The sequence below is a fragment of the Schistocerca gregaria genome, chromosome 1, assembly GCF_023897955.1.
Source record: "Schistocerca gregaria isolate iqSchGreg1 chromosome 1, iqSchGreg1.2, whole genome shotgun sequence".
Taxonomy (NCBI): Eukaryota; Metazoa; Arthropoda; class Insecta; order Orthoptera; family Acrididae; genus Schistocerca; species Schistocerca gregaria.
Genome location: NC_064920.1, coordinates 373,467,314 through 373,491,895, shown reverse-complemented (window position 1 = coordinate 373,491,895; position 24,582 = coordinate 373,467,314). Strand labels below are relative to the sequence as shown.

Below are 24,582 nucleotides of genomic sequence, written 5' to 3'. Positions count from 1 at the left end.
TCTCCATACGCCATTCTCCAACAGTGGTCCCCAGATTTTTCTCATTACTTTTCTTTCATAAACATCCAGTTTTTCTTGTTCATTTTTTGTAAGCATCCAGCTTACTGAACCATACAGTACTGTGGGGCAGATGATAGTGTCACAGGTCATAGAAAGTATTTTATAATATGCCTGCTGCCATCATCTGTACAGTGAAATGTGGCTTCTGTATTTTCTGCTTCAGTATCTTCAGATTTAAAAAGGAGGGGGGGGGAGGGGGCACAGGTTGCGTGTTTTTGGTTTAACCCGAGGGGGGGTGTATATTTTTATATTTTTACTTCCAGTTCCATAGTATCAGCACATATCTTTAGACCTGACACTCACGTTGTCTACATCAGTACTATAATTTACACTCATTTCATTTTGAAGCCAGCACCAGTAGGCTGCATCAGGTATGAGAACCAATAAGCTTTCAGTATCTATACAATTGTCTTAAGGTTAGGTCCCAGGTTACACAGCCTTCATTTGTCCACCCTGGTGGGCTTTCATTTGTGAAGAATGTACAAAAAATGTGGTACAGAAGACCTTCAAAAATATCATTGAGTGCATAGGTACCGTCATAGTCTCACTGTACACTGGCAGTAACATAACAAAACAATTTCAATAAACCTTCAGCAGGAGAGTGCAAAGACCAGACTCAGTCAGATGCGTAGACACCAACAGTGCTGCGGTGAAACTAACAAAAAGTTATATTCATTGAACAACATACTTGCAAAGAAAACAGATGCACCCAGTCAGTAGTAGGTACAAATATCAACAAAATTCTCAAGGGGAACAAAGCACTAGAAGTTGGAGAACAAGTGTCAATAATTAAAAAAAAGAAAAAGAAAAAGAAAGACTTTCAAAAATTAATTTGTTTGTTTTATTTTCTTTTAGGTGTGAAAATAAATGTAACTTAATCTTTAGACTGCTCTAGTAGAGAAACGTCTGTGTTGACTTGTACTCAAAAAAACATTCCATAAAGAAAACACTATGATAACGTGTTTGTATTTGACAGTTCGCCCAGAATAACCATTTTTGTTGTCTGACGTTACTGTGCCAAGAAAATACTAGACACTAAACTCACAATTGTGGATGAGCCATTTAAGAAAAACATGTGCTATCACAGTGTTTGATTTTCATACTTTTGAGATCTACATGTTAGTATCATTTAGATGTAAATGTTATAGTTTACTCAGCATATTGTAAAGTAGTGCACAGGTGGCAAAGTTTTCTCCAAATTCATTCATTTTCACTAACACAGCTTATTCGTTGTGTACCCTAAGGTAGTAAATAATATACTGAATTGTGGATCTCAAAAAGATATGTTTAGCAGCCCATGACAGCACATTTTTATCTTGTATGGTTCGTGTACAATCATTACTTGTCTGTTTGGTAGTTATGTGACTCACCTCATGTGTAATGCATGTTACACGTGCGCAAAGAAGTATCACTTCAAAAAGTGACCAAAGCTGTAGGATTGTAAACTGCATGTCATGGGTTCAGTTCCAGTGGCATGCTAATTTTTTTAATAATATTAATCAAAAATGATGCGGTCTTCATTCTTATCAGTTTAATTTAGTTTCAAATATAATCATTTTTTAAATTTTATTTTGAGTCCTTGTTCACTTCGTTGTAGTCATCACTTGGGGTTTTACTACTTCACTATCATCTTTTTCTGCCTTTTACTTTTTTTATTTGAAACCTTTGCTTATGTCATCATAATTATGGAATTTTTATTAATCTGTCATAATATTTAAATTTTTAAAAATTATCTGTGCATCAATTACACACAGCAGACCAAACATTCTAGTTGCATTGCAAAAAGTTTTTGAGATTCTTGCCCAGAGGCACGTGCAGGGAGAGGAGTGTGGGTGGGGGCTGCAGCTGGGTTAGGGCTGGCAATGTATGTTCAGCGACGAACATCTGCTACACAGAAGTTACAGAATTTAATGAAATCTCGTTACAAAGACACTCATGTCTGTATGTGCTACTTGTTTGTAGTAATGAATATGAAATTGAATTCAACATGTCTACACTTTAATTAAGCAGCAGTGAGAAGTGTTATGATGCCTATCAAATTCTTCCGATATCTACCAAATGGAACTGGGTTGCTAAGCTCACTTAGTTTACTAAGAATTTTACAGACTGTACTTGTCACATTAGTCCCAAAATGATGTGTTTAATTTGATTTAACATTATCGTCATACAAACATTTAAACATAAATTCTTTTCACACCATGCAAAAATATAAACATTGCATTAGTACAGTCTCATTTTTTAAAACACATTCACTTCATTAAGTTTGTGCAATATAATAAAATAATTAGATAAATAAAAAATCAACTTACCAGCTGGGGACAGGAGAACACGTTGCACAGGCATTGAAATTGCCAAGGTTGCCAGGGAAGGAAGAGTAGTGAAGTAAATAGACTTGTGAACTTTAGGAAAGGACAGAGTTCAGAAAAGTTGCCCAAAACTCCGGGTCAGAGGTTGCTTACTGGATGGGATGAGAAGGAAAGACTGATTGTTGGGTCCTACACCTAACAAAATATGGGAATGGGAAAAATAGGCAGGTAGAAGATAAAAGATATAGGAAACTAAAAGGGAGTGAAGAAAAGAATAGTTACTGAGAAGTACTGAAATGAAAGAAATTAACATAAATTAAGAACAGGTGGGTGGTTAGAACCAAGGACATATTGTAATGACAGCTGCAGAGTTATGAGAAACTGGTGTCTGGGTGGAAGAATCCAGGTGGCACATGTGTTGAAACACTCACTGAGGTCATGCCTGTGATGTTGTAGAGCATGCTCTGAAATAGGATATTGTATGTTTCCAGTATACACCTTCTGCCTATGCCTATTCATCCTAACTGGTAAGTCATTGGTAGTCATGCCAGTGTAAAAGGCCAAATAGAGTTTATATAACAGCTTTTACATTCAAAATATCCACGGGTGTACTGCCGGTCTATAGTGTCCAACAGGCACAATATTTTGATTATCAAATACGCCGGGAGAAACTCAAGAATCACAGCTTTTACATTATATTTTCAAAAATTAATACAGTAAAAAAAAAAGTGTGACAAGGGCCTCCCGTCGGGGGTAGACCATTCACTGGGTAAAAGTCTTTCGATTTGATGCCACTCGGGGGGGGGGGGGGGGGGGGGGGGGGGGGAGCATGGATGAAATGATAAAAGTTATCTCTAAGATACCCCAGTTCAGCAGTAACCTCGGCGCTGCCAGAGCACCCTTGTGTGGCACTTAAAAACTGTTCCTGTACAGAAATAGTGTCAGTCACTGATTACTAGGTGTCAGATAACCATTTCTGCTCTCCTCAGCTGAGTGCTGCTATATTACTGAACTAGTGCTCGCTGGCCACATGCAGAATCTAAAGGATGTCAAAAAGGATGACAATTATGACAGTGCCCAAGTAATTAGTGACTGGTTCTCTGTATAGGTATATTTTTAAAGTAATCAACAAAGACATGCAAGAGGCACTGAGGGTGTTACTGAATTGGGGGTCCTAGATGGACTCTTTGCTGTTTTTTTTTTTTTTTCCCACATATGTTTCAGTATCATCCCTGACACCGTCATCACGCCAGAGGGCGCTGCAAAACAGGAGGGCTGAAAAAGCATAAAAACCCTTTTCTGCTTCAGATCACATTCAAATTGCATGGAAATTTTTTGAATAATCCACAGTAGTTCTGCCAGAGCAAAAATTACAGTCGCGCCGCTCTCCATAGGCGTGCAATAATGTTCAATGGTGTTGTTGCTCACAATGTTGTTGTTGAATAAGGGGATGTTGAATGATGGGTGTCAGCTGTCTAAAAGGTTGCCAGTAACATCATCCTATTGTTGATTGCATTGCAAACTATCATTCACGATTGCCAAATTTGTGAATATGAAAACCACAAGAAAAGGGGAGGTTTCATTAATGCCCTGTAAGTCACCTCCTGAGGCCTTTTCATGATGATACTACACAGCAATGTGTGTTAATTATTTTCTTCGGCCATTCACAAGAAAACTGCTGTTCCATGTTGATTATGAGTGGCAGTGTGTCCGAAATGCATTCCTAGGGCACCCATAACCAAACCGTGTGACTTCAATGCTGAGTTATTACCATCACAGAAACATCAAAAGAAGTGGTGAACTGTGGGTAAGAGGGGATGTGATGACCTTCCTATCATGTGGTACATCCATGGTGACACTGGGCAGAATTTTTGTGAGTTTTAATGCCAAAGTGACATCTTCAACTTATACTTAACATGAACTTTTTAGGTCTGATATTTTTTCTTCACGTGTGTAGACACCTTGCTGTTTGCAGTGTTTCCAAGCCCGAGAGTGGAGTTGCAGATTGGCACACTTTCACAGAGCAAGGCTGTAAGCACTTTTTGAGCCAAATTTCAAGCTTCTGAACCGCAATGGGAGACAGTCACAAGTTTTTGAAAAAGTAATCCTCTAATTGTGTTGTGCAGTGTAGTAGACTTACAAAAAAAATGCGGTCTCCATTAACTACTTTTTATAGGTAAGTAGTAGAATCCTACTCAAATTGATTGGGATATTATGACTAAGTCAGTCACCGTTAAGGAATTCCCTTTTAAGTTTTGCGGTGTTGTCAACTTAAGAAACTCAGTGTGTGGGGCACCGGATTAATAATAAGAAATATTATTCGCTGTCTTTCGCGAAACTATTTTTGTTGTTGGCCAGAAAGCTATGGAGAACATATTGACCATAGTTAAAGTTAGATATAGTGGGAATTAGTGAAGTTCGGTGGCAGGAGGAACAAGACTCCTGGTCAGGTGACTACAGGGCTATAAACACAAAATCAAATAGGGGTAATGCAGGAGTAGGATTAATAATGAACAGGAAAATAGGAATGCGGGTAAGCTACTACAAACAACATAGTGAATGCATTATTGTGGCCAAGATAGATACAAAGCCCACACCTACTACAGTAGTACAAGTTTATATGCCAACTAGCTCTGCAGATGACGAATAAATTGAAGAAATGTATGATCAAATAAAAGAAATTATTCAGATAGTGAAGGGTGACGAAAATTTAATAGTCATGGGTGACTGGAATTTGGTAGTAGGAAAAGGGAGAGAAGGAAACGTAGTAGGTGAATATGGACTGAGGCAAAGAAATGAAAAAGGAAGCCGCCTGGTAGAATTTTGCACAGAGCACAACTTAATCATAGGTAACACTTGGTTCAAGAATCATAAAAGAAGGCTGTATACATGGAAGAAGCCTGGAGATACTGACAGGTTTCAGATAGATTATATAATGGTAAGACAGAGATTTAGGAACCAGGTTTTAAATTGTAAGACATTTCCAGGGGCAAATGTGGACTCTGACCACAATCTGTTGGTTATGACCTGTAGATTAAAACTGAAGAAACTGCAAAAAGGTGGGAATTTTAGGAGATGGGACCTGGATAAACTAAAAGAACCAGAGGTTGTATGGAGTTTCAAGGAGAGCATAAGGGAGCAATTGACAGGAATGGGGGAAAGAAATACAATAGAAGAAGAATGGGTAGCTTTGAGGGATGAAGTAGTGAAGGCAGCAGAGGATCAAGTAGGTAAAAAGACGAGGGCTAGTAGAAATCCTTGGGTAACAGAAGAAATATTGAATTTAATTCATGAAAGGAGAAAATATAAAAATGCAGGAAATGAAGCAGGCAAAAAGGAATACAAACGTCTCAAAAATGAGATCGACAGGACGTGCAAAATGGCTAAGCATGGATGGCTAGACAACAAATGTAAGGATGTAGATGTGCATATCGTTAGGGGTAAGATAGATACTGCCTATAGGAAAATTAAAGAGACCTTTGGATAAAAAAGAACCACCTGCATGAATATCAGGGGCTCAGATGGAAACCCAGTTCTAAGCAAAGAAGGGAAAGCAGAAAGGTGGAAGGAGTATATAGAGGGTCTGTACAAGGGCGATGTACTTGAGGACAATATTATGGAAATGGAAGAGGATGTAGATGAAGATGAAATGGGAGATACGATACTGCGGGAAGAGTTTGACAGAGCACTGAAAGACCTGAGTCGAAACAAGGTCCCTGGAGTAGACAACATTCCATTGGAACTACTGACGGCCTTGGGAGAGCCAGTCCTGACAAAACTCTACCATCTGGTGAGCAAGATGTATGAGACAGGCGAAATACCCTCAGACTTCAAGAAGAATATAATAATTCCAATCCCAAAGAAAGCAGGTGTTGTCAGATGTGAAAATTACCGAACTATCAGTGTAATAAGTCACAGCTGCAAAATACTAACGGGAGTTCTTTACAAACGAATGGAAAAACTAGTAGAAGCCGACCTCGGGAAAGATCAGTTTGGATTCCGTAGGAATGTTGGAACACGTGAGGCAATACTGACCCTACGACTTATCTTAGAAGCTAGATTAAGGAAGGGCAAACCTACGTTTCAGGCATTTGTAGACTTGGAGAAAGCTTTTGACAATGTTGACTGGAATACTCTCTTTCAAATTCTGAAGATGGCAGGGCTAAAATACAGGGAGCGAAAGGCTATTTACAATTTGTACAGAAACCAGATGGCAGATATATGAGTCGCGGGACATGTAAGGGAAGCGGTGGTTGGGAAAGGAGTGAGACAGGGCTGTAGTCTATCCTCGATGTTATTCAATCTGTGTATTGAGCAAGCAGTGAAGGAAACAAAAGAAAAATTCGGAGTAGTTATTAAAGTCCATGGAGAAGAAATAAAAACTTTGAGGTTCGCCGATGACATCGTAATTCTGTCAGAGACAGCAAAGGACTTGGAAGAGCAGTTGAATGGAATGGATAGTGTCTTGAAAGGAGTATATAAGATGACCATCAACAAAAGCAAAACGAGGATAATGGAATGTAGTCGAATTAAGTCGGGTGATGCTGAGGGAATTAGATTAGGAAGTGAGACACTTAAAGTAGTAAAGGAGTTTTGCTATTTGGGGAGCAAAATAACATGATGGTCGAAGTAGAGAGGATATAAAATGTAGACTGGCAATGGCAAGGAAAGCGTTTCTGAAGACGAGAAGTTTGTTAACATCGAGTATAGATTTAAGTATCAGGAAGTCATTTCTGAAAGTATTTGTATGGAGTGTAGCCATGTATGGAAGTGAATCATGGACGATAAATAGTTTGGACAAGAAGAGAATAGAAACTTTCGAAATGTGGTGCTACAGAAGAATGCTGAAGATTAGATGGGTAGATCACATAACCAATGAGGAAGTATTGAATAGGATTGGGAAGAATAGAAGTTTGTGGCACAACTTGACCAGAAGAAGGGATCGGTTGGTAGGACATGTTCTGAGGCATCAAGGGATCACCAATTTAGTATTGGAGGGCAGCGTGGAGGGTAAAAATCGTAGAGGGAGACCAAGAGATGACTACACTAAGCAGATTCAGAAGGATGTAGGTTGCAGTAGGTACTGGGAGATGAAGAAGCTTGCACAGGATAGAGTAGCATGGAGAGCTGCATCAAACCAGTTTCAGGACTGAAGACAACAACAACAACATTGACCATAGTTCCCAGTGTGCAAGTCCACATTCTTCTTTTGTTCCCTGAAGCAAATGTTTATACTCTCTGTTTGCTCAGTGGGCTCAGGAACTATGATTATAAATGAAAGTTTTAAGCTCTAACTGACTGATTCACCCTGACTTCTAATAATCTAAGTTAATTGCTCGCCACAAAAGTGGAATATAATCTCACCACTTGTCATGCAGTTTTGTTAACATTATGGGCAGCACACAGTCAGTTACTTCCATTAAATCTAAGCAATCCAGGACAATATTCCATCCTCACGAGTTCACTTCCTATTTGTGCTAAAAAATATGCATTTAGTTGCAGCCTGGCTGTGATGTTACTTGATGCAGCAGGAAAGTCAGCATTTGACCGACACCGACCATATGGTAACTGGGTGCTAAGTAAAGATCATCATTACCTCTCAGGGCATATTTATATATGGGCACAGAGGACGGCCGAAGGAAACACCTGCCATCATCCAATCTATCCCCAAGTAACAGCATCTAAATTGCCTCTCTCATGGACACACACCATTTTATAACACTGTTGTGTATTAATTTCTAATCTACGTAATTTCTGTAGGAATGGAATCAACTTGCCTATAATCACAGAAAAACATTTAGCTCACATGCATTTAAACTTTGCCATCTAGAATTTTTAGAACAGAACTGACAGTAGAACATGATCTCTGAACTACAACTTTAAGATACCTTGTATTGATTGTTATTTACATCAAAGTCTTAAACTTGCTATTGCTCTACTATTTAAGGGATTTCATCAGGTACTGTGTGATACTTAATCTATTACTAACAAAGAAATTTTTGTTCCAAATTTAGTTCTCATTATAGTTACTGAGGCTTCATAAGAATTTTTGGCTCTCTGGCTTTATTGTTTAGTACCACCTTTTTTTTCTTAAAACAATGCTTTGCGGGGAAAGATATTTGCCCGATCCCCCTGAGATTTGACAGTTTAAACATTTATTTACTGAAGCATATTTCGACGAAGTATGGGAAAGCTTCTTTAATTTTTAATTTCATCTTTAATTATGGCGCAATACTTTGTATGCCATGACGACACGGCTCTAGTAGCACTGAAACAGGGTATATCCTGACACACTTGCTCACCTCTGTATCTCTCCAGTGATACAGCTCTTGTTTCGGCACAAGTGTATGGTGCGGTCAGGGCTCACTTTTAGAAATGAGCTTTAGTGTTGTACTCCAATATTGACATTAAAACACAAGTATTAATCACAAAACAAATGTTTATTATGACCATTGCATCAGCACATTCTACCACTCCCCCAATCATTTTTGATGGTTGCCCTCTTGCTCTTCATCATTATCATGATTCTCTCATTGTTTTATTCCATGAATGTCATGGTTTTAATGCTGAGTCTTGTCTGCTGCTGTTGTGCTTTATCCCTTTTTTACTGTACGTTCTCATTGAGGCAACCATTTTGATTAAACACTGTGTTCTTTTATACACTGCTCCCATTTAAGTGCAAAAATTCCATAGAAAAAAATATTTATTTTGATGATCTTTTCACTTTCTGATTAGGATTTGGTCTTGAATATGTCGTATATTGCAAATTTTAGTGCTGTCACAGAATGGAGACCACTTTTTAGAACCATAGTAAGATAATAAGTTCACATAATATTACTGTCAAAAGGGATAGCCATCCACCAACTGTCTCTGACATTACCAAAACCCATTAAACAGTGCCGAACCCATAGAGAAATGGAGAATGGCAACAAAGCAGGAGAAAAAGCAGGTGCACAAAATATAGTTAGGTACAAATCGCTTTAAGTGTTTTACTTATTGTTTCAGATTAACACTTTTCTTCAGGTTTCAAAATGATTCATCACTTTTTTCCCCCCAGTATCTTTGAACTTTTGAGGAGATTCGTATTCCAATACCTGAAAAAGCTCTCAAATTGCAGAAACTTTCTATGCTCTGAGCAGAGGGGGCACAGTGGTGAGATATGACACTCACATTTAGGAGAACATCAGTTCAAAATCCTGTAGACCAGTTCAGATTTGGATTTCTTTCAATCCCTGTGAATCATTTAAGCGAAATGCTTCGACGGTTCCTCTGAATGTGCATCGCTGATTTCCATCCCCAGTCCTAGCTTGTGCTCTGTCTCTAATATGTCTCAATGACAGGACATCTACATCTCCATCTACATAAATATTCTGCAAACCTCCATACAGTGCCTGACATGGGGTACCTTGTATCACTAACACTTGTTTCCTTTCCTGTTCCAATCTCATATAGAGCGAGGGAAAAACAACTGTCTGTGTGCCCGTACATGAGCCCTAATTTCTCATGCCTTACCTTCATGGTCCTTACGTGAAATAAATGATCGTATCAGTAGGATTGTTCAGAAGTCAGCTTCAGATTCGAGTTCTGTAAATTTTCTCAGTAGTGTTCCTCGAATAGTGTGTTGCCTTCCCTCTAGGGATTCCAATTTGAGTTCCCAAAGCATCTCTGTAACACTTATGTTTTGTTCGAACCTACCGATAACAGATCTAGCAGCCCACCTCTGAATTGCTTCAGTGTCTTCCTTTAATGCAACATGGAAAGGATCTCAAACACTCAAGCAGTATTCAAGAATATGCCGCACTAGCATCATATGTGCAGTCTCTTTTACAGATGAACCACAGTTTCATAAAATTCTCCCAATAAAGCAAACTCGACTATTCGCCTTCCCTACAACAATCCTCACATGTTCATTGCATTTCACATCAGTTTGCAACATTACACACAGATACGTAAATGACGTGATTCCATCAAACAGGATGATGCTAATGCTGTATCTGAACATTATGGTTTTGTTTTTTGTACTCATCTGCTTTAGAGTAAATTGTGCTTCATCACACCAACTAGATATTTTGTCCAAGTCATCTTGTATCATTTCACAGTCACTCATCTTTGACCCCTTCCCTTACACCACAGCATCATCAGCAAACAGCCACATATTGCTGCGCAACCTGTTAGATAGATCATTTATTTATATAGAAAATAACAGTGGACCTTTCACACTTCCCTGGAGCACTCCTGATGAACCATTGTCTGCGATGAACACTCACCATCGAAGAGCTTATATTCAGTTCTATTACTTAAGAAGTATATCTGGGAATCTATTCTGTATGCTCATGTCTTCGTTAACAGGGTACAGTGGGATACCATGTCAAATGTTTTTCGGAAATCTAAAAATATGGAATCTGCTTGTTGCCCTTCACCCATGGCCTGCAGTATATCATGGGAGAGAAAGGCAACCTGAGTTTCAAAAGCCTTGTGATCCTTGGACATAACCTTTTCCCTCTCTACAAAATTTGTTATATTCAGACTCTGAATATGTTCTAGAATTCCAATGCAAACCAGTGTTAAGGATATTGATATTTATATTTGTGAGTCCATCCTTTTATCCATCTTATACACAAGAGTGATTTTTTTTTCCCCAATCGCTTGGGACCTATCACTAGTTGAGAGATTTGCGATAAATGCAAGCCAAGTAAGGAGCCAATGCCATAGAGTACTTTTTGTAAAACTGCATTGGAATTCTGTCCCAACCTAGTGACTTACTTGTTCTCAACTCATTCAGTTGTTTCTCTCTGCCAGAGATGCTTATTACTATGACGTCCATATGGGACTCTGCGTGATGGTCAAACATAGGTATGTTTGTATGATTCTTCTGCATAAACAACTAATAAACACAGAATTTAAAACTTTGACTCTCGTTTTGCTGTCTTCAACTGCCACACCAGGCTGCTCAGCGAGTGACTGCATGGAAACCGTAGACCCGCTTAGCAATTTTACATAGAACCACAATTTTCTTGGGTTCTCAGCCAGATATTATGGTTGTAGTTGTTGTACGCTTCGTGCATAGATTTTTCCATAGACACACAAATCTATACTAACTTTACACTACTCTGCCTCACCTCCCTTTGAACAAAATGTGGCTAAGTCAGATTGGACAAGATCAAAGCTGTTGGTTGAAGAAGGAAGTGGGAGATTAATAATTATGAAAAAAAGAAACTGGGTGATCATTTATTATGAAAATACATCAGGTATTTGAGTGTGATTGGAATGTAAGCCCAATTATTGGCATTCTGTTTTGTACAGAGTCTTCTTAATAATATTCCTTACATTCTCCTTATGGCAAAGAAAATGTACCTTATTCTCTATTTGATAGTTTTTTAGAATGTGACAGTTACACTCCAACTTTCAAACAATTCACCTCTTACTGTGATGAGGTTGGACTCTCATAGTAACAATGCTAGATTTTGTGATTGGTTTGAAATTGTGTGGCATATTTCCTTTGTTGTTTTGAGACAAAAGAAGTAGGCATTATCACTTTCAAATATGCTACATGGATTGTAAATGCCTTCTGAGGTAGCGAGCTTGGGTTCATTTACATGCTACATTATGAATGGTGTGATTGGTTCACAAACCAAATTAACACAACTCCCCCCCCCCCCCCCCTCTCCACCCTCCACCCTCCACCCTCAAATCCTTGCCCTCCTACCTGTCTCAGCTCCCCTTTAGATGAGTACTATGCTGTTTTCATACTTCCATCTCATACATACAGTATTGTGGAAACTGTTCAGTGAGAGAACATAAACAGCTGAATGTTTGTGACTAACAGGAAGAAACTAGAAAATTTCTACATATTTTTTAGCCAATATTCTGATAGTGATATTTGGATTTGCAGCCACTAAGAGAAGTTTCATATCAGTGATGAATTGGATACAGCAATTTTTATCTAACAGTAAATTTTATTCAAGTTTTTACCAACAGATTTTGGTTTCTACTTAGAAACACCTTTCGAAGATATTCTTATCAAAATTCTATTCTCAAGCTGCATCTTGTAAAGTCAAGGGAAGAGACTGCATCTCTAATAGGTGCAGTTAACTTTTATAATGCTTTTACTAGAAAAACAATATGTAACTGATCTATGTATATTGATCCCATGTCTTTTTATGAGGGTTGTACCAAAAATAAGGTTCCCAATGAGTTACAGCCTCGAGGGAAGGTGCTAGGCTAAATCTGACAACAGTGCTGTGTGCAGTGGTTCCCCCATTCTCAAGCCCGCCCATTCGCGATTTGCTACATCGCTCAGTGTTGGCTTGGCAGCCGTCAGAGATGGAAGTGTCGATCACCGCTGCCACCAAGTGTGAGATTTGAGCAGTAATCCGTTTTCTCCACACAAGGAAGTTACCGCCCGTGGAGATTCATCAGCAAATGACTGAGGTTTATGGTGAAGAGTGCATGTTCGTTCAGCATGTCTGCAAATGGTGCAGGGATTTTGCTGGTTGCACAGAAATTCACAATGAAGAACAGAGTGGAAGACTGACAGTTTTGGATGCCATTGTTCAGAAAATCAACAGTGAGCTGCTCAAAGATTGGAGGGTCATTGTTCGTGAACTTATTGAATGCATTCCTGAAGCTTCCCACGGCACAATGGAAAGAACTTTAACAAAAATGGTGGGTTATCACAAGATGTGTGCTCACTCGTTGGCCTGGATGCTGACTGACGGACACAAGGAGCAAAGCGTTGACTATGCTTGCAAGTTTCTTCAACAATGTGAGGGGGAAGGCAACAAGGAGAAGTTGTTGGACTCAATCATCAGAGGAGATGAAACATGGGTGTTTCATTACACCCTCGAAACAAAACAACAATCTTGTCAGTGGTGTCACTCCGTTTCACCGCCACCAAAGAAATTAAAACCAAACGCAGTCGGCAGGAAATGTTACGGTAACTGTGTTTTGAGATTGGAAGGGGGTACTCCTCATTGATTTCATGCAACCTGGGACAACAATAAACTCAGACAGATATTGTGAAACATTGACCAAACTCCGGCAAGAGAGGACGACTGACGGAGGGAGTAGTGCTTCTTCATGACAATGCTTGACCCCACGTCGCTCGTCAAACACAGGAGCTTTTGAAGAAATTTGGGTGGACTGTTATGCCCCATCCCCCGTACAGCCTGGACTCAGCCCCCAGCAATTATCATCTCTTCCCCAAGCTAAAGGAACACTTAGGTGGCACACGCTTCCTCAGTGGGTTGGTAGGAAACTCCTTAAACCTAGAATACAAAAGCTGGAGCATAGTCTTCAATAGCGTGTTGAAAAAAATTGATACTATGTTGAAAAATAGACAAAAGTGTAAGCTTTTCAACGACGTATAAATTAATAACAATAAACAGTGTTTTCTATTTGTAAAAAATATGGGGACCTTACTTTTGGTACAACCCTCGTAGGTGTAGTTTTGTTGTAACACCAAAATAATATGTGATTTAAGAGTAATTGGTAAAGTTGCTTTCGTGGCTTTGTTTTTATGTTTGGGTAATTGATACTGTGTCTTACGTATTAGTGTTCCCTTTTGTATTCTGAATTACTATAGGTGCTTGATAAATTATTGTACATATAATATTTAATATATTAATAAAAAATTTCTCTTACAGGATTATCCGAAGTTGTCTCAAACATATTATGTTCTACTGGAGTGCCTTGCACAGGATCACATGAGTTTCCTCTCGACACTAGAGCCACGCGTATTTCTCTACATACTGTCATCAATCTCAGAGGGTCTTACAGCTTTAGGTGTGAACCTCAATTTCTTCACAGGTATAGTCGCAGACATCTTCATTAGACCCTATACCACTTTTTTGACCTTGTTTTAAGGCTAATACATGTCATTAGCTGTGCAAAAGCATGATATGCAGTTGGCTTTCTTTGTGGTTTTCTTCACCTTATTTCAGAGAAATTTAGCACTTAGTATTTGGGTCAGGATGAATATGTCTGTGACTGTGTTAATCAGTGATCCTTATTGTAGTGATTGCTTCCATCTGTTTATTTGTTTTTATGACACTGATAGTGGTATGTTTTTAGTTATTTAGCATGTCATTCAAGTATGTAGAATTCAAAGTTCTTTGTGCTTTATAGTATCTATTCCTGCATTTTTCATGTTTTTAAATGTGCATTGTTTGTTGAGGTTACTATTAAAGTGTCAGAGTGCTATCAGGCACATCAAGAAATGCATGTTAACCTAAAATGATATGAAGACTGCACTTGTTCCAGTTTTGTGATATAAATAATAGAAACTATTGTTTGTTTGAGTTATTAACCCTATCATTTGCATTACAGACACAATGGTGTGCACTGGTTGTTGTGCAACTTTGGATCATATTGTCACATATCTGTTCAAGCAGTTAACACAAAAAGGTAAATATCTTGATTCAGGATTAATAGGTAGGCAACAGTGATATATGAGCATGGTTGTTTATGGACTAAGTTGTTGTTGTTCTGCAGATTTTTGCATGGTGTAAAAATAAATGTGCCACCGATATGCAAAGCCCACTCCACTTTTTTTATTACATACACATTAAAATGTGTTGCACTATTAGTGATTTTACCAACAAATTGGTTAACACACTAGAAGACTCTAAAGAAAAGCAACCAAGCAACTACAATGGACAGAAATATGACTCCAGCCTTAGTGTATTGCATAAGTCTACCTTCCATTTAAGTCATATTTCATATCAATCCTGGCAAATGCTACTGGTATTAACCAGTCCCATTTCAAGTACTTGTTTTTGAAGGAAACATTCAGTTTATTAGATCTGAAAGACTACCCTTTACATAGGCTAAATAAAACATACAGTTTCCATTCTGGACCAGCACATTCAAACTCACATTGATGCTCCTCGAAAAATATAGGAAGTCCAGAAGCCCTTAAGAAAAATTTCTGTGCAATTTAAGGCTATTTTTAAAAGATAACAGGCACGTTTTGTTGTTGGATTTGTTTAGGTTGTTGTCTTATTAAAATAAACTGGGAGCATGAAGAAGAGAAAAGTCAATACACTGTGTGTTCTCATTTTCAAAATTTATGTCACACTGGAAGGAGAGAGGTTCAAACCTGTGCGAACCGTCCTGATTTAGATTTTCTGTGATTTCCCTAAATTGCTTAAGGCAAATATCATGATGGTTTGTTTGAAATGGCATGACCGATTTTCTTCCCCATCCTTCCCTCATCCGAGCTTGTGCTCCATCTCTAATGACCTAATTCTTGACGAGACGGTAAACACTAAATCTCCTCCTCCTCTTCAAAATTTATTTCTATAGAACAGATAACAAAGGTTGATGACTGAAAGACTGTCTATACTGCAGGACTCAACCATTACCCTAATATATTTTGATCATATCTCAATAAATATCTGTTGAATTCCTTCAGTATAAATTTTTCTGCCTACATAAATGTTTAATTTCATTGACCAGGAGAACATTAAAGGAAACTCATGTGTAATTTGTTGTGGCAGAGTAAGCTTAGTGTGAAATAGTAAAAAATAAATTTTCAGAACAGAAGCTTAACTCTTAAAATAGTGAAAAATTAATAATTCAATTGTAGGATTTTGGATCTGTTAATTGTTAACTTTCAGGCAGCCCTAAGTTACTTTTATATGTGTCTAAGGAACTTTTTTGTTGTTATTGTTTTTAATTTATGTCAAATATCAAATTGAGTTTTTTGAATCTTGCATCACATAAAAGTTTTATCTAATTTTTAAACAATACCAAATCTTCAAGGTTACTTTTATTAATTTTTTTAACTTGGCTTCATCCATCAGTTGTACCTTTCTATTTCTCTGATCCTGGAAAAAATAGGTATATATTTCATGTATGACATTTTCTTTCTAGTGATATAACTCTACAATACACTTTATTAGTTGTTTATATACACTTTTTATGTATGAAACAAAGGGAAGAAGACACGACGAGGTGTTCCAGCACCGAGTGACGTTTTCCTCCAAGTACTTGAGCTACACCCAGAAATTCTCCAGCAAATTCTCAGCACTGTACTCAATGTTATTATGTTTGAAGACTGTAGAAATCAGTGGTCTATGTCTCGACCTCTTTTAGGGCTCATTTTATTAAATGAAGAGGTAAGTTTGTGTTGTAGAATCTTAATACTGACAAATATTTTTATTTTATCTATGTTACCATCTTTTATTGTGAGCTGAAAATAACTCTATCAAGAAAATGACTTTGTTTCATAATTGTTTTATAGCCACACATTGTTGAATTATTTTTTGACTTTAACATCCCAAATTATTCGGATTCAATGGTACAACAAATATAACAAACCTCTGGCTGAATCTTTCTTACATAGGATAAGCTTTCATTATCATATTCAGGAAGAGACAAACAAAGAGAGAGTTACACGACATGGAAATATGTGAAAATGAGTCAAACTTTTCATCTGGATTACAGCCTCTTCCTTGTGCTACGTTTCTGATGAGCTTGTGATCAGTGTGTCTTTATGATTTAGTCTTTGTTTCTTTTCTTCCCTTCACCATGCTGTGTCAGTCCCAGATGGATATATTTTAATATACTGGAATATTATGGTAATTGCCATGACAACTGACTATGGCAATTGTCAGATCAGCAATTCACTCAACTCTTTACACACTGCTTGTATTCAGGAGGACAGTGGTTCAGGTCCCCAATTGGCTATCCTGATTTAGATTCTGTGCTTTCATTAGAAATCTGTCCTTTCTTAAGTTAGATAGAATATTCCTCTGATAGGCCACAGTCAATTTCCTTCCCTGTTCTTTGCCTTGTGCCCAATCTCTAATGATCTGGTCATCGACAGAATGTTAGTCATAATTTCTGTGGCTTATTTTAAGATACGTAATTTGGAACAAAACTGTTCACATGATATTTAATATACTTCATATTTCAGTGTGCTTCCATGCTGATTATTAGTAGATGATTTATATAACAGTGAAAAAGTATGTGGTTAATAACAGAAATAAGTGTGTAATTAATTCGTGCTACACAACATAACAGTTTCTGGGGCAAAAGTACTTAGCTAAAATGAATTTTCTGATTTCCTTTCATATCTGTCAAACGTCCTATACTATTAGAAAAGAGGGCTGATAATGCTCATTGTTTCATCTTCCATTGTAATTGGACTTTTTTTCTGAACTGTAATGTAATACTTGCAAAAATTATTTGCTATAATTTGCATGTTTTCTGACTTCTGTTATAGTATTTCAATCAGCTGAGGGAAAATATAATAAGGAGTCAGCCACCAGACAAACAAGCTGCAATGGCACAATGGTTTGAAAATCTCATGGAAGGAATTGAGCGGAACTTGTTAACAAAAAACAGAGATAGGTAGGTCAATTAGTATTGATTTATTAATATGAGTTATAAAAGGATGCTATTGTTCACTTTTTTGTACCTTTAAACTAGTGTATTTGCAGGTAGGACCGACATAAATGCGGGTAAACATTAAATAATCCCGTATCATGAAGTCTTTTTTTTTTTTTTTAAAAAAAAAAAGCCCCAATGAATACTTTTTTTTTTTTTCCTGGTAGTGTGAGAGAGAGCTCTAGGAAATTGTGTCCTTCAGTGTAACTTATCTCTGTCTCGCATAGTTCATCCCCCCCCCCCCCCCCCCCCACACACACACACACACACACACACACACACACATACACACACACACATACATACACACACACACCGCCTACCCATCCAAAGCAAAGCAGCCTCCTTAATCTGTTAACACAGACATCGATTTGTTCTCTATCGGCTGATGTAAGCTGCATGTGCAGTCTAACCTCACCACTTCAATATTTTCTCAGGGGACCATACAGAACTGTTTACCTGAAGAGCAAGTTGGGGAAGTTCAGCTACTGCTGGGCCTTGCACAACTTCCTTTTCTGCATGGTTATTTCTGTCCACACAAGCTCCTTATCCAAGAACTTGAATTGCTTCTATTATTCTTGTCATAGCATTTAACAAAAGTTATAACTCACAATAGTAGGAAAAGAGTACCAGTCAGTTTTACAGTACATTTATTCTTGAAAATGAACAGTGTATCATTACTTCAATGAAGTATCTGTAGAGATTTCAAAAGGCTTACTTTGTACTCTACCGCATGAAAATAGTTTTGGGGTACAGAGGATTAATTTCAGTGTATAACACCCTTACTGCAGATTGACCTCATACATTGTTCACTGAAAACACTGACAAGGGAATTCAGACAGCTTTGGTGGAATTCAGGATATACTCTCTAATTCAAGAGAAAGAGCTCCACAAATCAAGTAAGTCTATAAGATGTTGGTCCACCTCTGTCCGTTATGCAAGCAGTGACTCAGCTTAGCATTGATTGGCAGAGTCAGTTGGAGGGTCCTGCCTGGAATGCCCTAAACATTCTCTATTGGGGAGAGATCTGATGACCTTGCTGGGCAAGGTACTATTTTTAAGCCAAAAGACAAGAAGTAGAAACTCTCGCTTTGTGTGTGGGGAGGGGGGGGGGGGCATTATCTTGCTGAAATGTAAACCCAGGATGGATTGCCATGAAGGGCAAGAAACAGGATGTAAAATTTTGTCAGTGTACCACTGTACTGTAAGAGAGTCACAGGTGACAACCAAAGGGGTCCGGGGTCCTGCTGTGAATAGAAATGGACCCCAAACCGTAAGTCTTCATTGTCAGACTGTTTGGTGGGCGACAGTCAGGTTGGTATAACACTGCTGTGTGGGGTGTCTCTAGACACATCTTCAATGGTCATCAGGGCCCATTTCAAAGCAAGACTTATCACTGAACACAATTCTACTCCAGTCAAGGAGAATCCAGGTCAATGACATGTCTGGAGACACTACAGACAGCAAAGGGTTACCAACCTGTCACCCACCATGCAACCCGACAACCACAAGTGATGATGTGGGGTGCCATTTCTTTTCATAGCAGATCCCCTTTGTCATCATGTGCAGCACCCTTACAGCTCAGTGGGATGTCAATAATATTCTGTGCCTCATTTTGCTGCCCTTCATGGCAAGCCATCCTGGGCTTGCATTTCAGCAAGATAATGCCCATCTGCACATGACGCAAGTTTCTACTGCTTGTCTTCATAGTTGACAGACCCTACCTTGGTCAGCAAGGTCACCTCCCCCACTCGAGTGAGATGGCGCAGTGGTTAGGTCACTGGACTTACATTCAGGAGGACAGTGGTTCAAACCCATATGCAGCCATCCTGATTCCCTAAATTGCTTCAGGCAAATTCTGGGATGGTCCCTTTGAAAGGGCGTGGCTGGCTTCGTTCCCCAATCCTTGCTGTTTGGTCCCCTCCCCGAGATCAACAAACCAACCAATCACTTTCCCAACAGGGAACATTTGGATCATTATGAGTAGGGCCCTCCAATCATCTCAGAATTTTGACGATCTAATGCATCAGCTGGACAGAGTTTGGCACAATATTACTCAGGAGGATATCCACCAACTATGCCAATCAGTGCCAAGCTAAATAACCACTTGCATAAGGGCCAGAAGTGAACCAGTGCATTACTGACTTGCCCAATATGTGAAACTCTCTCTCTTGAATAAATCGTCCATTCTTTTAAATTGTAATCATTTGGTAGTCTATACATGTACTTTACATCTACTGATTCCCATTCTATTTGGATAATTTTTAAAGAAAGTGTATTATATCACCAGATGTTAATCTCGAGCTTGTCTGCAAATGTAACGCTTACAACTTTGCAAGACAACATTAATCTGAAAAAGCTTTGCTCTTTGAAGCAACCCTTTTGACTCAAGGACATATAGTGAATTGTCCTGTGGCAGGTGACAGGGCAACTTGGAATGTTCTATTTAAGGCAGAAAACAAGAAATCGAGAGAGAAAGGGAGGGGGAGGGAGAGGGAGATCCTTATTGTTACGTGTTCATGAAAAGTTGTCATCGTCACTGTGGGTTGTTGCTCTCAGAATGACAGTAACAGAACAACATATCTACATATACACTCTGCAAACCAGCATGAGGTGCATGGCAAAGGGTACATCTCACTGTACCAGTGATTAGGGATCTTTCTGTTCCATTCACATATGGAGTGTAGGAAGAATGATTGTTTGAATACCTCGAGTAATTATTCTAATCTTGCCCTCATGATCCCTATGTCGGTGATACATAGTGGATTATAGTATATTCCTAGAGTCATTTAAATCCGGTTCTTGAAACATGATTTGCGTCTTTCTTCAAAAGTGCCAGTTCAGGATTTCTGAACACTGAGAGCAAGTTGCCAGTCTTTGCACCACTTTGAAGTCTTATCAAGATCTGACTGAATATTTATGAAGTTTGATCTGACTGAATATTTATGAAGTTTCTTTCAAGTAGTACTTCATTATAGATAACAGCATCATCTGCAAAAAAAAGTGGATGTTACTATTAATATTGTCTGCAAGGTCATTAATATACACTGAAGAGCCAAAGAATCTGGTACACCTGACTAATATTGTGTAGGTCCCCCGAACACGCAGAAGTGCCACAACATGACGTGGCATGAACTCAACTAATGTCTGACATAGTGCTGTGGGAAACTGACACCTGGAATCCTGCAGGGCTGTCCATAAATCCATAAGAATATGAGGAAATTTTGAGATCCCTTCTGAACAGCATGTTGCAAGGCATCCCAGACATGCTCAATAATATTTATGTTTGGAGAGTTTGGTGGCCAGTGTAAGTGCTTAAACTCAGAAGTGTGTTCCTGTAACCACTCTGTGGCAATTCTGGATGTACGGTGTGTCACATTGTCATGCTGGAATTGCTCAATTCTTTTGGAATTTACAATGCACATGAATGGATGCAGGTGATCATAAAGGATGATTACATACATGTCACCTGTCAGTGTTGTATCTAGACATGTTGGGGGTCTCATATCATTCCAAATGAGCATGCCCAGTGCCATTACAGATCTACCATCAGCTTGACTAGTCCATGGATTCATGAGGTTGTCTCCATACCCATCCACTCGATACAGTTTGAAATGAGACTCATCTGACCAGGCAACACGTTTTCAGTCATCAAGAATCCAGTCCTGGTGTTGTTGGGCGCAGGTAAGACATAAAGCTTTGTCTCGTGCAGCCTTCAGGGTACACACATGGCTCCGAAAGCCCATATCGATGATGTTTCGTTGAATGGTTTGCATGCTGACAATTGTTGATGGCCCAGCATTGAAATCTGCAGCAATTTGCAGAAGGGTTGCACTTTTGTCAGATTGAATAAATCTCTTTAATCGTTGTTGGACCCATTCTTGCAGGATCTTTTTCTGGTGGCAGCAGTGTTGGAGATATGGTGTTTTACCAGATTCCTCATATTCACGGTACGTTTGTAAATGGTCATATGGGAAAATCCCCACTTCATTACTATCTCGTAGACGCTGTCCCACCGCTCGTGCACCGACTATAACGCCATGTTCACACTCACTTAAATATTGATAACCTGACATTGTAGTAGTAGTAACAAATGTAACAACTGCACCAGACACTTCCCGAAAGATTACTACGAAGGCCAGCGAACCTCCAAGCCTGGATGCAGTTTTTATGCTATTTCCCACATCTCACTAGGTAAATATATTATGACATCTCTGGATATCCTCTGTGATAACCAACATGAGTTCCGGAAACAGCTCACTCTGTTGATCCACGAGATAGAAAAATCTGTCGCTATACCACATTTACCCATGTATAAGATGAACCTGATTATAAAATGACCCATATTTTCTAGAAGCTTCTTGAGAAAAAAATTGTTTTTAACGCGTTCTGACACATAAAAGTTTCAAACTGTATTGTTGATGTAAACTATTTGCCTAAAAAGTTAACATTATACCTATTTCGATAATGCAAGGAGAAATAAAATAAATGAAAATAAATAGTTTACATTAATTTGTGGACAATTTTTGCCTTCCCGGCCCTATCTGGTATGGTATTACTATCTTCATCCTAACAGCAGAACTGTAAAATTTATATCTGTGTTATCACGAATATTTGAATGTTTCTTCTGAATATGTTGCGATTTCAGAGATTGTGATTACCATGGTACCTGAGAACACTGCTGTTTATATCTGAATACGTATTAAATGACACTTCTATAATGACATGAGAATGTTAAAATGCCTCCTGTTTCTAAACATAATATCTGCCAACTGCTCTTTCATTGACTGCATAGAACCAGCAGCAGAAACACATCCTTTCATTTCTGTCCTACATCATGGTGAGCATCGACAACACTGCAGCACAAAACAGATAAGTATATCACTGGCCCCAATATATAGTTTTACCATCTCCTGCAGAAATGAGTACTATTGTTGTGCAGTTGTCCCGTTTTAAAGTCATTGTAATTCCAGTTACAAATAGATTCAGGCTAACTGCAGTTCAAATGTGGTAGATGTTCCTGAAAAGCTAAAGTACCCTGTATAGATTCCCATGGTTGGCAAGACGACATAATTTGATGCCCACTCACTCATCTAGTTCTCATCCAAGCTGCTGCCACTGTTCGCACTCCAATCCTTCCATAGTGCTGTGCTTGAGCAACTGTCAAGACACAAACTGCAATATCTTCTAGGATGCATTTCATATGTAACAACAGTAACTAATACATAAATGAAGGATGGTAATCACTATTCCATCCGATTCTCAAACTTTTGCTCGTGATCTACTGATGTCTGTTAGTACTTTCTCCGTGACAAATGTTGCTGCTGTAATTTATTCTAGCAACAACAGTTACAACTTAATGTGATTTCTTTTGTTTGTTGTCTGGATTAATCATCCTCCTTGTTTTATCTGAATGTCACTATTATGTTCTAAAGCTGGTAACTTTTTATCCGGTGTTCTAAGAAGTGAACAGTGACCAGATTTCTTATTTGCAACCCGCTTAGTAAATCATTACAGTCTCTCATACTCAGATAAAATATTGATCGGGTTCAGGGTCAAGTACTGTTTTTTGAAGGACAACATTTCCACTTTTAAATATTACCTTTACTCAAAAAGCAGCATTACTGTAATATTTGTTTATCCATACATATATGAGAACTTTTATTGCAGATATAATCAGATACAACAATAGTTTGTAAAATGATAGAATTTAGTGCTATTTTGTCCTGTATGTCACAAAATTACCAAATTTTAAGCAGATAAATAGACTGCTGTAGTGGCTGCATCATAGCTTCACACGTATCCCTTGCACTAGTGCTGCATAAGTCAAAAGTCACATGATTGATTGAGCAACATTGATACTATATTGAGAATTTTGGCATATAGTAAAATCATGAGCGTGTTCGACAGCATTTATTGTTTTCCCAGCATCAGCCTTCCAAAATCTTCAAAATAAATCTGCATGTTACCTCAATATTCAAAGCTGTACTCTATTAAACAAAGTAACAGTGTTAGCTTCAGCAGGAATTGGTTAATCTTTGAACATAAGATGACCCTGTGTTTTTCTGATGACGAATTTGGGGAATGAACCTCAGCTTGTAATCTGGTGAATACAGTAGTTGCTTAGGTAGATAGAATGTTCCTTGACTTTCGAAAGGCACAAAATGAACGAAATACAAGCATGTGGGGTATCAGACCATCTGTCAGACTGGGTTGAAGAGTTTTGTAGCAAACAGAACATGTCATTCTGAATGGAGAGAAGTCTTCAAGTAACTTCAGATGTGTCCCAGGGGAGTGTTATAGGACCATTACTTTTTTACAATATACAGGATGTTTGTTTCAACTTTAGACAACTAAATAACTCTAAACCAACACATCATATGGAGGAAAAAAATATTCTAGGTGAAAAGTTCATATTAGGAAAGGGGGTATCTGCCTTTGCTACAACTGGCCATCGAACTAACTCTGCCCCTCCTGTGTAGGCAAGGTCAGCATCATATTTTGTAATGGGAAAGCACCCTCCCCCTTCCATTTTTATGGCATATGTGGGTTCTGCACTATATAAAGAAACTTCCACATGGGAAAAATATATTAAAAACAAAGATTCCAAGACTTACCAAGCGGGAAAGTGCCAGCAGACAGGCATAATGAACAAAACACACAAACACACACACACACACAGAATTACTAGCTTTCGCAACCGATGGTTGCTTCTTCAGGAAGGAGAGGGAAAGACGAAAGGAAGTGGGTTTTAAGGGAGAGGGTAAGGAGTGGTCTTTCCGCTCCTGAAGAAGCAACCATCGGTTGCGAAAGCTAGTAATAC

General features: G+C 38.5%; 1 protein-coding gene across 5 annotated transcripts in view; it reads left to right on the top strand.

Annotated features, from left to right (window-relative positions):
- The window catches only part of LOC126347079 (exportin-7), a 214,861-nt gene that overhangs the window by 177,356 nt on the left and 12,923 nt on the right, over window positions 1–24,582 (top strand). For 3 of the 5 annotated variants that reach the window (XM_050002243.1, XM_050002242.1, XM_050002244.1), the window contains exons 18-21: window positions 14,012–14,150; window positions 14,694–14,771; window positions 16,305–16,486; window positions 17,596–17,723. In XM_050002243.1, the coding sequence (XP_049858200.1) occupies window positions 14,012–14,150; window positions 14,694–14,771; window positions 16,305–16,486; window positions 17,596–17,723 (527 nt within the window). Of the gene's footprint in view, window positions 1–14,011; window positions 14,175–14,693; window positions 14,772–16,304; window positions 16,487–17,595; window positions 17,724–24,582 lie in introns of all 5 variants that reach the window. The other 2 variants (XM_050002240.1, XM_050002241.1) reach the window with 1 other exon arrangement.